Source organism: Microchirus variegatus (assembly GCF_963457635.1).
Source record: "Microchirus variegatus genome assembly, chromosome: 5".
Classification (NCBI taxonomy): Eukaryota; Metazoa; Chordata; class Actinopteri; order Pleuronectiformes; family Soleidae; genus Microchirus; species Microchirus variegatus.
The window spans coordinates 5,647,475-5,662,253 of record NC_139806.1 but is presented as its reverse complement, the minus strand read 5'-3'; the positions used below and the strand labels follow the sequence as shown (position 1 = coordinate 5,662,253).

Sequence of the window (14,779 nt, the reverse complement as noted above, 5' to 3'; positions counted from 1 at the left end):
TAATACTAATTATTACTATTAATAGATTACTTAAAGGTGCATTATGTAATAAATCTAAAGCAACTGGGCCATAAAATCCTCCTAATATGTCACAGAGACTCAGGAATAATGTTCATATAACAAACTGAACTCACCAACAACAACAGTGCAGACAAAATATTTGCATTAAAAAAAGTATTTAGCAGATTGCAAATCATGTTTATGTTTTGAAATCATGTTTTGGCATGTGGCGCCACCTACCACCGTCTACCAATCATTGCAGTCAGTAGAGTCTCAGCTGCCGAGCAACCACGGGTTGCCAGTTACGTGAAGAAAACGAAACCTAAAAGACCTTGAATTTGAATGTAGTAACCGTTTTTGGCCACATTCTTACATATTGCACCTTTAACGACTTAAGTCCAGTGTGTAAAAATCTGGGTGAATTATTTTGGCAGAAATTAAAGAAAAACTTAACTTAAAAAAGTGTAAAATCACCTATCGGCCTGCAGTTATTGTGAGATTATGAATTGATTACTAAATTATTTTTCAATTCTTTTGATAATAACGGGTTAAATTGTTGTTTTTTTATTCTAATATAATTTTGGGTTTGTTTTGCTTTCCCTCGGCGTCGCCCCCCCAACCTCGTCGCCCTTTCTTCTCACTTCCCTCTCTCGCTCTCACACCATCTCTGTGGATCTCATTATCGTCCTCTCTCAGACAACAGTCATTGTTTCACCCTTCGCTGTCGCCGCCGCTTTAACTAATATGATATACGGATATATTAGCGGCACGGCCCCTGAGGTTTTCTCCACCAATTTGGACACCAGTGATAACACATACTGTATGTGTATGTGTGTGTGTGTGTGTGTGTGTGTGTGTGTGTGTGTGTGTGTGTGTGTGTGTGTTAGCTCCAGGAGGTTAGTTTTGCAAGGTGGAATTATTGATAAGACGAAGAAAATAAACCACAAAGTACTTGTGGCGTCTAAATTAAGAGTTTTCTCACTCACACTGTTAAGCCTTGTTTATGCTAGCGCGTGACACTGTGACGCGAGGGGCCCCTCGCGCCCGGCACACTAGCTCACCTAGCTTAAGTGTTGTGTTAGCAGAACTTAGTTTTCCACATATTAAGTGTTTATAATATAAATTATATTATAATATAATATAATAGGGGTGGGGGAAAATAATCGATTCACATATGAATCGGGATTCTGAATCGATTCATAAACTTAAAAAAAATATATATATATATATATATTTTTTTTTTAAGTTCCCCTATAATATTATATATATAATATCACAATAATAACAATAGCTCTGAACACACCTGTGTTCTCTCAGTGCACGTAATAATGGCGTGTATTTAATACCAGGAGCAAACAGTTAATCATGTTAAATTAAAGGGATAGTTTGTGTTTTGTTCATGGTTCAGTGTGCCGCCTGTTTGGAGACGTAGAACAGGGATTATTATGTTTTATTTATCTCTCTGCTGTAGCGCCTTAAACCACAATCAATACAGTTCTAACTGAACAATATATTTTGCATATTGCACAGAGTAAATCATGTCCTGGTTCCACTGAATCCTGTTCCAAATGGTTAGTGGGCTCAACACTCTCCTCTATGTATTGTAAACCAATGACTGTGCTTAATTCGTGCATTAATCTGGATTAATATTAGCATTGCTCGTGGCTGTTCGAACACACACTCACTTAGAAGAGAACCATATTTTACCTGAACATGTCACCGAGTCCCTTCAGCATTCCCTTCTTGGCTTTTCCCTTGTCCTTGTCTTTTCCTCCCTCCTGCTGCTGCTGCTGCTGCTGCTTCTTCTTCTCCTTCCCTGCCTTTTCTTTCTCTTTGTCTTTGTCCTTCTTCTTCTCCTCTTTGGTGCGGTTGGTGCCGTTGACCAGCGGTTTCTCCGGGCCGGCAGACAGCGGCGTGTGGTCGGCCACCGTGGACACGGAGTCTCGGCCCGATCGCGAGCTCTCCTCGGTGTCCTCCTCCACTGCGGAGAGGACGTGAAGAAGACACAGAGTGGACGGGAAAAGAGAGACGGAGACAGCGACACGGAGGGGGGGGGAAAAGTCGTATGAATTCATAGCTATAAGTCACAGAAATGTGCAATTACTGTACAAAACCAAAGTCATTTATCTGCCTATATCGTTACGAGAGTGAAGAGCTCTGCGCCTCAATGATAGTTATCAGACACTTGATGAAATGCATGAAAACATGATATTTAATTCAAATTAAAAAAAAAAATAAATAATAATAATAATCATTTTCGTGGGCTTGAACATTTGAGCTCCATAACCACCTGTGGGATTTGGATGAGTGTTAATAAGGAGATTACTATATATCACCACTCTGACTCGCGAGATGAGGATCATTGATTCTCTGGTGCCAAATATCGATGTGAATATATTTGTTCGCTGCAGCGCTCGGGAACAAGATCTGCCTGCCAACTTATCTCTCAAGTGCCATCGTTTTGGGAACTTTTGTGTGGTGGAATAACTTCATGGAAAAGGATCATTTCGCTGAAAGAGAAAGTGACAGCTCGGTGATGGCCGACGGCCATGAAATCCTGCACTTGATGATTGTATAAATATAAATATAAATTGCCATGGTCTTTAAAGCTCCCATAGAGTGGTCCTGTTGCACATATATGTTAGTTATGGAGGTCTACTTACATACATTTACTTGTTTTTATGGTCAAAAACCTCCTAGTTGCTGTAAACGAGCCGATAGAAATCCTCTTTTCTGACGGTGTTCCCCAGCCACGATATTTCAGACTCAACTCTGAAACATGAAACACCTCCACAACGGACGTTATTCTTCTTCTGCGGTTCAATGTACGCAACCGGATGTGCCCGGACTAGTGCCCGGACTAGTGCCCGGACTAGAGCCCGGACTAGTGCCCGGACTAGTGCCCGGAGCAGGAGGATCTGCTGTTCAGGATAACCGGTGTTTACGTAACCGGTCCGGGTTTTTTCAGAGATCTCGCTGAGCCCGAGATTACAATAAAACACAGCGTTCTCAGCAGTGGCTGAACTGTTTGTTTTGAACCTTCAGGGCTTCGTAAACAAGGTAATGACGCAGATACACACTAAAAAAACAGTGTTAATTGGAACTTCCGGTCTAGGTCCGCTTTAATTTATGTTTTGTTCTTCTTACAGTGTCTCATACGGATAAACGTCATGTATTTTGTGTCCTATGTGGTGGTGACTGATACCTCCTGACTCAGCGATATTGCCATCGCCACAAGCTGCAATAAAATCAGCTGTTGTTAGACACAAAGTGTTAGTCAGCGTGCCGTCACTCCCATGCATCAGTGTGGACAGCCACTTTGACTTTGTTTTTCTCTGTTAGCATGACATTTTTAGTCAACCACGATGCAGCATCAAAGTGGAAAAAAAAACATGCGATTGTCTTACGCGTCTCCATGCCCTCGTCCTCCTCCTCCGGCGGCGCCGGCCGGTCGTACGACTTGTCGATGGCCGCCCTGAAGCTCTCGTTGCAGCCGCGGCCCCTGATGATGCGCGGGCGCGGGCGGTGGAAGGGGAGGTCGCCGTTGAGGGTGACCTCGGCGACGGCCGTCTGCAGGCTCTCCAGAGAGCTGGACTTCTTCAGGCCCAGCGACGGCCCCACGTCCTTTGTGGAAGAACCTGAGATAGAAGGGGAGGATAGAGACGACTGTACTGCAGGGACATGGGACTCCTGTGTCTGCGGTGGTTTCACTCACTGTGCTTCCATCCAAACATGTCCTATGTATAACGCCATAGGACATGAGAGCTAAAAAAAAATGGTTGCTATGGTGACCTGCTGTCTTACAACTGGCAGTGCAGGTGATCACCAATTTTAAATGCTACATTTAGAGTTGGTTGGTAGGAATTCAAAATGTTTCATTCCTCTGTCTTTCTGGATTTTTATTTTCTTAAAGATTCTCATTTTTTATCCGTGCATTTGGATGAAAACACAGTAAATGACCGAGTCAAGTCCACTTCATGTCTATCGTCTAATTCACTACCCATTCAGACCTATGGTTCTGAGCGATCCAATCACAAGTGGGCAGCTTTAAGTTCAGGTGCGAGTGCATCCAGCAGACATTGACGCATGTATTGGGAGATCTTTGAGGTGTGAGAACACACATAACCCTCCTGGGCTATGTTGAAATATCATTCGTCTACTTGTGATTGGATCAATAATAACAGAACTAAACAATCTCAGGTAATCCCTATTAGCAGAGGCGATTCTAGAATCTGTAGGGGCCCTAAGCAAAAATGCCCAGGGGGCCCTTCCAACCAGTGTTCATCACCATTATGTTATGTTTTCAAAATGAATGAAGTAACATGGTAAAACCTTGTAATTAAAAAGTATGTGAAAATAAAATATAAATGTAAAGAAGAATAAAATACTGTAAATAGCTTTACAATAGGGGTTCCTCCCCCCCCCCCCCCCAAAAAAAAAATGAATTTATTGGATTTTAAGTGCTACATTTCCTCCTTCACCCAATGCAGAGAAAGACTTGTGTGATTCAACTAGAGCGCTGTGTGGAGATCACATAACTCTCTATATATATAAAAAAGGCTATAAGACTCTATTATGCCAAGTTAAACGTTTATCTGGACCGGCTCCAAATGGTATTGGGTTCTAAGGTTTTACTCTTGGACGTATTGGATCGTTTATTGTTGATTTGATTCCAAAGGAGTCCATCATTTAGAAATTGGAAAACTTAAACGAGTGATTGAGAACATAAACTCCTCAGGTAAATGTTTACCGACGTTATAAATCAAGGATACGTTTTTTTATCCCTTCCAGTTTCCTTAGAAATTATCCAAAATAGACCGGATATAATGCAACTCGTGAGCATAGAAACCAAACACCAGCTCCACATATTGGTAATAACACAAACTGTTGCCTCCAACAGATTCTTATTAACATTTCCATTGGTGCTGAAATGGAGCATCTGTTCAGCGAGTTTCTGAACCTGCCTCGTCTCGGCAGATAACAAGCGACTCTGACAGTAACAATCCATATTTAAACCTGGATGCTGTGCTGTTTTCATCATGAAAGAAGAAGCTGATCGATGGATCGTGTATGTGTGTGTGTGTGTGTGTGTGTGTGTGTGTGTGAGTGTGTGTGAGCTTGTGTGATTCTCCTCCTTACCGACGACACACTTCAACGACCCGAGATGTGGCTCGGAATAAAAAGAACCATCAGCAAAATCGGAGAAACATGACAGTTTAATTAAACTAAGACCGTTTGTAGCGGCGCGGGCGTCATTTTCGTTCCTCCGCGACACGTTTCACAAGCCGCGCGGGCGGATAATAAACGTCGGAAGATAAGGTGAAGACGTACGGGAGTGAACGGGTAGAGTTCCATTCTCCTGGGGTGCAGTGTCGCCTCTGTGCTGCTGCTGTAGTGCGAGTCTGCAGCGTTACAAAAGGGCCTGACAGACGCCGTGACGAGGAGAGCGAACAAAGGAAAAGGAAAACAGGGAAATATCCTTGTTAACAGCGAGGCTGTCCAAAGAATGAAAGGAACGGAGCAGACAAAACTGACGAGATGCAAAGAGAACGAGCGAGAGGCCGACTTCATTCTCATCATTCTGTCCAGTCACCTTAACGTCTCACTGAGAACTCTTTCCACACTGCTCTTACCAGCACTGCAGTCACAAGACTATATTCTAAAAAGAATATTCTAATTTTCCTCTGTGGAACCTTCCTGCTAAATAAAGGACAAATAAATAAATAAATATCAGAAACATGTCTGCTTTCACCGTCTGTTTTCCATGGTCGTCATGCGTGCGAGCTCACAATCACAAACACGCTCGCTCGCTCGCGTCGACGTGACATTCTGGTGGTTTCTCAGTTTCACATTGTTGTGCTTTTTAAAAAACAAGACAAAACACACACAACTCTGTCTGTTGTGAATAATCAGTGACTTGAAAGTGTTTGGAACAGAGCTGATAAACAGCCGACAAAGTTGAGCTTCAGCAGGCGAACTCGTGCAGTCACAGATGCAGAGGAGTCATGGCGGCAGATATGTCACTGATTCAGAGTCTGCACCGAGGAAGTCACTGTAATCTCAAGAAAGAAGATGACATCATCTGAAGCTGGTGGTTCAGGAAAGTGTGTAAAAGTGATGCAGACAGCTATAGACATCAGTCCCAGCTATAGACACAAGTCCCAACTACGGACACGAGTCCCAAGAGTCCTAGCTATGGATACGAGTCCCAACTATGGACAACAGTCCCAACTATAGACATGAGTCCCAACTATGGACATGAGTCAAAACTACGGACACAAGTCCCAGATATGGACACAAGTCACACGATTCCCAGCTATGGACACAAGTCTCAGCAATGGACACAAGTCAAACGAGTCCCAAATATTGGACACGAGTCCCAGATATGGACACGAGTCCCAACTATGGACACAAGTCACACGAGTCCCAACTGTGGACACGAGTCCCAACTATGGACACGAGTCCCAACTATGGAAATGAGTCCAAACTGTGGACACGAGTCCCAACTGTGGACACGAGTCCCAACTGTGGACACGAGTCCCAACTGTGGACACCAGTCACACCAGCCCCAGCTAAAGACACGGTCACCAGCCGATCACAAGTCTTGAATTAAGCTAACAATCGTGTGACGTTTTCTGTGGACTGAGGGAAGAAGCTGAAGAAACCAAAGAAACCCCCCCCACACACACACACTCTCATACATACTGTAGTGCAGCACCTAATTGAAATGTGAAAGAAAAACCTTCCTCCTGTGAGGCTTCACTGACAAAACAAACCTTTAATAACAACAAATGTCACTGACAAATTGAAAACAAATTCAGTAGTTCCTCCTTTTACAAAATTCCAATCGACTCCTGGACGACGGCAAAGACTCTCGGGACATTTTCACGCAGCGATGTATTCAAGACGCGTGAAGAAAAGAGTCTAAACAGCCATTGTCCTCCATCACTGACGTGTCCAAGTCCAACATATGGCAGCAGCCTGTGTCAATAAATCTATGGCAGCCCAATCACAGTTCAGTGGATGAGGGGGTGACTATTCTGTGAGGCTAAAAGCTGTCTCAGGCTTCAGTTTCAGCAGGATGATGATTGTGTTTTGGCTTTGCTAAATGGACCACGGATTATTTACACTTAGTGGAGAGGACACATTTTTATTTTAGCAAGTTAGTAACGTGACACCAGAGGCCCACAGAGTGAAAATAAACCCCAGACAAAAATCTATTAGCCAGAAACATGAGGGGGGGGGATTTCAGGAGTATTAAATTACAACTGTTAAAGCATCTTCTTTTCCTCATGAACTTCAAACTAAATATCCACCGAATACACTTTGAATCGCAGGAGAATGAGAATTTCAATGAAGAGGCAAATCACTCCAATTCAGACGAGACAATGGGGCCTAATTAAACATTCTTTGATTTGCAGTGAAGGCAGTGCCATTACCAGCAGAAACAAGTGCTCTCATATCACCACCACCGTTTTTTTTTTATGTTACTTAATGAGGCCATTGAATGCTTTTAATGACTTTAATTGGGGATCCGCGTGAATTATGTACAAACATTAGCTTCTCTAAGATAAATGTTCCGTGAAATGGAGGCTTTGTAAAGCAGGTTACAGCGCAGCATAACGTGGCCGCGTTGTTACGACAGCTAGTCAATGTTTTGTCATTTTAGCAGACGTAGAAAATGTGCGATATTTGTTGGGTCTGGAATCTCTGGCTAAATTCTAATTTGTCCTCAATTTCTGAACCAATCCTATCATACGTAACTTATCGGTAACACTTTAGATCAGGAAACACATATTCACCGTTAACTAGGTGCTTACTAACATGCACATAAGTCACATATTAGCCCTTTATTAGTAAATCTGAAGCACACTAATTTATATAATCATAATAGAGGTAGAATAAGGTTATGTAGAATAAGGTGTTAATACGCGCTTAATGATTACTAATAAAGGGCTAGTATGCAACTTATATATGTTAGTAAGCACCTAGTTAATGGTGAATATCCCTAATCTAAAGTGTTACCAAAATATCGTGACATGACTGATGTCTCTTTAACAAAAGAAGGTGTTCAATGCCTCATAAACGTCTAAAGGCTAAAGATATAAAGCTTTGGACTCTTTATATATGTATATATAGTTGTGATTGGATTATATTTAGAGGTGGGCGCTAGGTTAACGCATGATGCCGTTTCCACGACGACTGACCGGAAAAAAAGACGCGCGTGACGTCATGCTTACGTGCCGTGACGCCGGAGTCCAGGCACCGTTTAGCAGTTAGCTCCGTTAGCTGTGTTAGCTCCTTTAGCGGTGGTTAGCGTGCCTACAGGCGAATTGGAGCTGTCGGTTTTATTATAGGATAAGAGCAGCGCTACAAATGTAATGTATGTGTGCGTCCGTTTTTAAAGTTTAGCGCTACTTTAGAGACTCATTTTAACAATCGGGAGTCACGCTAACATGACGTCACGCGTGTCTTTTTACGGTCAGTCGGCATGGAAACGGCGTTGTGCTTTAACGTCGATGCCGTTAACGTGCCCACCACTAATTATATTGTTATGTTATCATTAAAGGTGCCATATGTAAGAATGTGGCCAAACACGGCTACTACATTCAAATTCAAAATACCGAGGTCTTTTAGGTTTCGTTTTCTGATGTAAATGGCAACCCGTGGTTGCTCGGCAGCGGAGACTCTACTGACTGCAATGATTGGTAGACGGCGGTAGGTGGCGCCACATGCCAAAACATGATTTAAAAACATGAACATGATTTACAGTCTGCAAAAAATATATTTTTAGTGCAAATATTTTGTCTGTACTGTTGTTGTTGAGTTCAGTTTGTTATATGAACATTATCTGAGTCTCTGTGACATATTAGGAGGATTTTATGGCCAGTTGATTTAGATTTATTACACAATGCACCTTTAAATATGTATGTATAATATACTACGCACAGTTACTTTTGCCAAATTCACTGTGGAGGATATTAAAAAAAGACAATCATATTCTATTCTGTGAGTCCTATTTAAGCTAACGGGTTTAAAAGAGGTCGATTGTGATGTTGGTAAGGTCGTATCAAACCATCTTTACTCCATAAAGTATTGTATAAGTCTTGTTTGTATGGAGTGGAATGTATTTGTCACTTCAGGAATCTGTCACTCTTTCCAAAAATCCATTTTCACAAGTGATCCCTAAAAGACGCTTGGAAGTGCTTAGCATGCCGAGTCTAAAAGTCAGTACAAAAGTACTCAAACTACTGGAACAGTGTTGACTGAACCTCTCTTTCTACTTTCACCGTGTTTTCCTTCACTGAGATTCGTCCTTCTGTCCGAGTGGCTGATTTCAGAGGCAGGGCCTTCTCTTCAGTCAAGGCCCGACAGTGAAAATACACCAGAGTCGACAGTGATGGATGACGCGCTGTCAGCTCGCTGCCTTAACCAAGGACACGGTGCTTTTCTCTACTCTCTCTCTCTCTTTCTCTTCACAAGCACAAAACAATTAGTGCCACAGCTACAGAAGAAAAAGAGGGCTGAAAATCAAATCTGCAGTGACCCGACCAGCTTTCACCGGCGTGTTCCGCAGCGACCTCGGACTGAGGCGAGCGCTGCACCGTCGTCACTCGACGCGCCGACAAATCTGCCGTCGAAAACCGTGCAAATGAGCATGAAGGAGGCTACAGAGCGGCGGATAAACGCTCTGCAACACACTCGGCGAGATCGCGCCGAGTTTGAATTTACATTTCTCAGATCAATACGTGCAATTTAAAGGCCGTCGCTGTTGTTCCACGACACCTGCGTCGTGTCCTGCTCCACTTATGAATCGATCCCTTCGACAAAAGCCGCAGACGCAGAGGCTGAGGTTCATTTAGAGTGTTTTTACACAAACATCTGCTTCACCTTCTGCAGTTAAAGGGACAGTTCAGGGCTGTACGACGTACTTAGAGTATACGCTGCCGTTCAAAAGTTTGGGGTCACTTAGAAATGTCCTTGTTTTTTGAAGGAAAAGCACTTTTTTTTCAATGAATATAACATTAAATAAATCATAAATACACTCTATACATTGTTAATGTGGTAAACGACTATTATAGCTGCAAACGCACATTAAAGCGCATTAACGCACTTTAGCGCGTGCATGACACGTTTTCCCGGAAAAAGTCGCGAATGACGCCATGTTTACGTGCCGCGACACCGGAGTCCAGGCACCGTTTACCAGTTAGCTCCGTCAGCTCCATTAGCTCCTTTTAGCGCCGGTTAGCGCGCTTACAGTCGAACTGGAGCGGTCTGTTTATTAAACGAAAAGAGCTGCGCTAACAAATAACCAGTGTACCTGTGTTCTACTGCGTATGTGTGCCTCTGTTTTTAAAGTTTAGCGTTACCTTACTTTAGAGACTCATTTTAACAATCGGGGAGTCACATAAACATGACATCACGCGCGTCTTTTTCCGGTCAGTCGTCACGGAAACATGTAACGCATTAACGCGCGCTAATGTTGTTATGCTAATGTTTGACAGCACTAATGTACATAGGTGTATAGAGGCCCATTTCCAGTGTTCTAATGGTACATTGTGTTTGCTAATCGCGTTAGAAGGCTATTTAGATGATTAGAAAACCCTTGAGCAATGACATTAGCACAGCTGAAAACAGTTTTGCTGGTTCTAAAAATCATTACTTCTAATCTTGTCAATGTCTTGACTTTATTTTATACTCATTTTGCAACTCTTTTGATGAATAAAAGTCTGACTTTTGATGGAAAACACAAAAATGATGTAGGTGACTCCAAACTTTTGAACGGTAGTGTATTTAAAATTGAAATAAAGCCGATGCCCTAAAGGACTTTTTGCACGACGCGCGTCGATAACCACTTATTCCCCTCTGAGCAAGGCATTAGAGATGGCACTATGAGAATGAAAGCTGATGTTGGAGGTGGCGGCGAAGTTGAGTATATTTTCCTTTTCTACAGTTCACCGGTCCTTACCTGTGCTGATCTCAGGACGAGGGCTGAGGTTAATCTCGTCGGCTACTGTTAAAGGAAGTGGGAAGGAAGAAAAAAGGGGGGGGGGGATACAAATATTTGGGGTTCAGTTAGTGCTCACGTCATTCCGCATGCAACATCCAGGCCACGCTGCAAACATCACAAACGGACTTCATCTCAATTAGGATCGGACACCATGCGAGGCAAGGAGGTGGAGGTGGAAGTGGAGGTGTGTGTGTGGGGGGAGGAGGAGGAGAAAATAGGATAGCAATCAGACTTGTTGTGATATCAACACGGCACAGAGCAGCAATCTGGTCAGGAAGATTAGATATGATTATAGAGAGAACGCAGGCAGAGACGGCGGCTGCAGCCAAAGCAATCAGCGGCTGTTCGGAGCCATTTCAAGGTGAATCATCAAACTCAAAGTTTGGCCAGAGACGTAGACTCTGTTTTCACACGAGGCGGAGAGGGGAAAGATGCTGGGATACATTTGAATTTGAGAGGGACAGGCATGCGGGCGTATGAGGAAACATGAGAGGAATCTTAAACAGGATTGAAATGAGCCGAGGTGCACTTTTCTGACTACTACTATGATTACTAAATGAACCGTCAACTATTTTGATAAGCGATTAATCGATTCGAAGCTTGTTTTCATCATAAAACATTGTTTTAGCTTCTTAAATGTGGATATTTCCTTTGCTACTTTGCTCCACATCACAAAGAAATCATTAAAACTGAATCATTTTTGGTTTGTGGACAAAAACAAAGACATTCGAGAACATCGTCAAAACAATGTTTTTTTTTTTAAACATTTTCTGACATTTTATGGACCAAACTATTAATTTTCAGGAAAATAATCTTTAGTTGCAGCTCTAGTTGACAAACAGAGACTAAAACTATGGTGAGTGTGTTCTGCTAGAAACTGTTTTAGCCCCTGAGACGCCATAAAATAAGAATAGAATATAATAATAATAATATTTAAAAGGCCTTTCACCCTTTAAGGCCTTTAAGGTACTACTCAACCATTTGGTTGACCACACTTTAAGTCACTATATAACACTTGATGTGAATTATGCAAACCAGGTTTATTATGAACAGACATCTCAACCGTTTGGTAGAGGCCTGTATCTGAAATACTGTAGAGTCTAATTAAAAAAAATAAAAATAAAAATATATATATATATATATTGATTATCATTATGGTTATCATAAGTAACTAAAATAAAATGAAATAAAAAAAATTTCCTTTGCTTTTTTCACATTTTTGGTGTTTTTTCTTTCATGTACTTATAAATATGGCCGACATACTATTTGTCATTTGGGAGCCACTGCTTCCTTTGAATGTTATTACACTGTGTATAAGACAAAAGCCACATTCTAATTTAAAGAAGCCTCCAAACTGAACTGCTTTATTCCTATCGTCTATCCCACTATAATATAAATGTGCAACAGTGAGTTGAGTAGAAAGTGATGGATGTGGAGGCGAGAGAGAGCTTCTCTGCTTCTTGACTGGAGGTGATGATCAAACTATTTTAAAGATGAAACGCGTGTTATAAAAAAATGACTTTCCGTACCTAGATCCATGCTCTTGGACTTGCGTGTTTTGATGATCTCGAGCTGCCCGGCGTCTCCAAACTGCTTGGTGCGCTTCTCCGACATGCTCTGACGTCCGAAACCTTCCCTCTGGAAATTGGCGTCGGGGTCGCTTTCGTCTGGAGCTTGAGCGCTGGTGTGAGGAAAGAACAGAAGGCAGAAGAATATTCCAAAGCCTTTCCCTGTGTCGTCTGTACACATGAAATATTAAAACCAAAGTTCCTGAAGTGGCACAGAGATGGAGTTAAACGAGGAATGGCACTGTGAAGTTTAAAGAAGCGTTAGATCAAGAAAAGATAGAAGAAATGTAGGAAAAAAGATTGAAGAGAAATACAATGTTTGGGGGCAAACAGGAGATAAGGGAAGAGAGTTAAACAAAAAGAGGGACAGAATAACGGAGAAAGAGCTGATGAATCCAGATTACATAGAAAAGATCAATGTGGGGATCAAGGAACGATAAGGAAAATAAACAGAAAGAGGGAAAACAGGAATGGAGGAGGAGCGAGTGACAATCAGAAGGACACAAAGAATCACACACACATCCTAACACAAAACTTTAAGCACCACAGCAGTTCAATCACTCTGCCAAAACAGCCCTGTTCAGAACACTCGCTTTTGAGTGCCTGTCTCTTTAAATATGCAAATGAGACACGGGAAACTATGTCAGCGTCACTGAGGCTAACGGCAGCTAACAGCAGTTAGCATTTGGAAAAGCCATCATTTGCCGACTCTAGCCTGCACATTGTCGTCATATATAAAATGTAAATCCTCTGAGGCTGGAAGTTTGTGTAGAACTCTGTGCTGCACTGTGCAGACAAGAATAGAACTTTGTAGATTTCTGCTCTTCCGGATACTATTGCCCTCGTCTGCACTCTCGTGTTTTTTAGGGATTCCAGGAATGTCTTATTGTGACGTAGCAATGAGTGCGGAAGTCAACATCATATATTTTATCTCCTGTACTTAGACTGAGGAGGACCACAAAAACATGACTGTCATATTTTTTCACATTTTGATTAAAACTGTAGATTTTGCATAATATGTCCCCTTTAAAAATAAGTAGTTTATAGTGCCATCTAGAGGAGAGGCTGAAATTTACAACAAAGAACTGCTCCTCTGCTCACCCCCTCCCTTCCCTGAGCGCTACGGTATCCTCAGCTGGTCAAATGTCGTCCTCGTCGTCTTTCTCCGTGTCAGCAGATGAGGTTCGTGAGGCGAGGGAGAGGGCGAGCTACCACAGCCGTAGCAGACGAAGCGGAGAGAGTGGAGGCGGGACTTCTGCTACAAGTAAAGAGACGCTTGATTTGTTCTCTCGCGTTTGTCCTTAGAGGCTCCGGTAGAAACATGGTGTCTCGCTGCTAACAGTGGCTATGCAACCGCGGTCCGCGACCGTGTTATTTTACATGACTTTTTGAAACACTACGAAAATGAAACAAAAACTATTATACAGCGACTAGACAATGCAGGAGCACATAATATGTATAAAAAAGTGGATTTTGGGTTATATAAACCCATAGATACTACACAGTGTCCCTTTAAGTAAACTTAAGTGACTTTAACTTCTACCAAAATCATATTCTGGTAAGATACGTGTACCTTACTCCCTGTTAGCTAACAGAGTTTGCTTATGTCAGAATGTAATTGTTGTGAGACATGGGCTGGATTTGACTAAATAAGGAGACGGTTCCTCATTTAGTGAACAGGTTCTTCACATCGGGCTGAGAGGCAAGAACGGGAAGAGACTTTGTGAGTGCTGCTCACAATCAGAAGCCAATCAGAGCAAACACAAACTCACACACACAGAAGCAGAGACAGACCTTGTGTTGAAGGAACAAGACAAAATGTGTCGCCACTGTTCAATCCTCTTAATCCAGCCGAGGTGTTTGCACGTCGTGCGACTGAACCCACGGGGGAAGGAGTCGACGCGACGGCCGAGCTCACCTGTCAGCGGGTGCGGGCGGCTCTTGGGCCCAGAGCGGCGTCACGTCGGCGGCGAAGCCCACGTCGTCATGGGAACTGGACGAGGACTGGTCGGAGAGGTGAGACGGGAGGAGCGGCGGCCCGTCGTCCTCGATGATCACCGTGTCGTTCTGCGGCATGTTGACGGTCGGCGAGAGCTGATAATTACCTGGAATAAAAGAATGTTTATTCATGAACCGACTCGGTACATATACATCAATAATTATTGCTAACGTCACTAAAAGGAGCTAATGCAGCTAACTG

General features: G+C 42.7%; 1 protein-coding gene across 1 annotated transcript in view; it reads right to left on the bottom strand.

Moving 5' to 3' along the window:
- Positions 1-14,779, bottom strand: part of LOC310927087 (partitioning defective 3 homolog) — a gene marked incomplete at both ends in the record, with an annotated part of 292,124 nt that overhangs the window by 86,849 nt on the left and 190,496 nt on the right. The window contains 5 exons of the mRNA XM_083889330.1: positions 1,708-1,981; positions 3,408-3,638; positions 10,970-11,014; positions 12,541-12,692; positions 14,498-14,684. Of these exons, the coding sequence (XP_083745456.1) occupies positions 1,708-1,981; positions 3,408-3,638; positions 10,970-11,014; positions 12,541-12,692; positions 14,498-14,684 (889 nt within the window). The remainder of the gene's footprint in view (positions 1-1,707; positions 1,982-3,407; positions 3,639-10,969; positions 11,015-12,540; positions 12,693-14,497; positions 14,685-14,779) is intronic.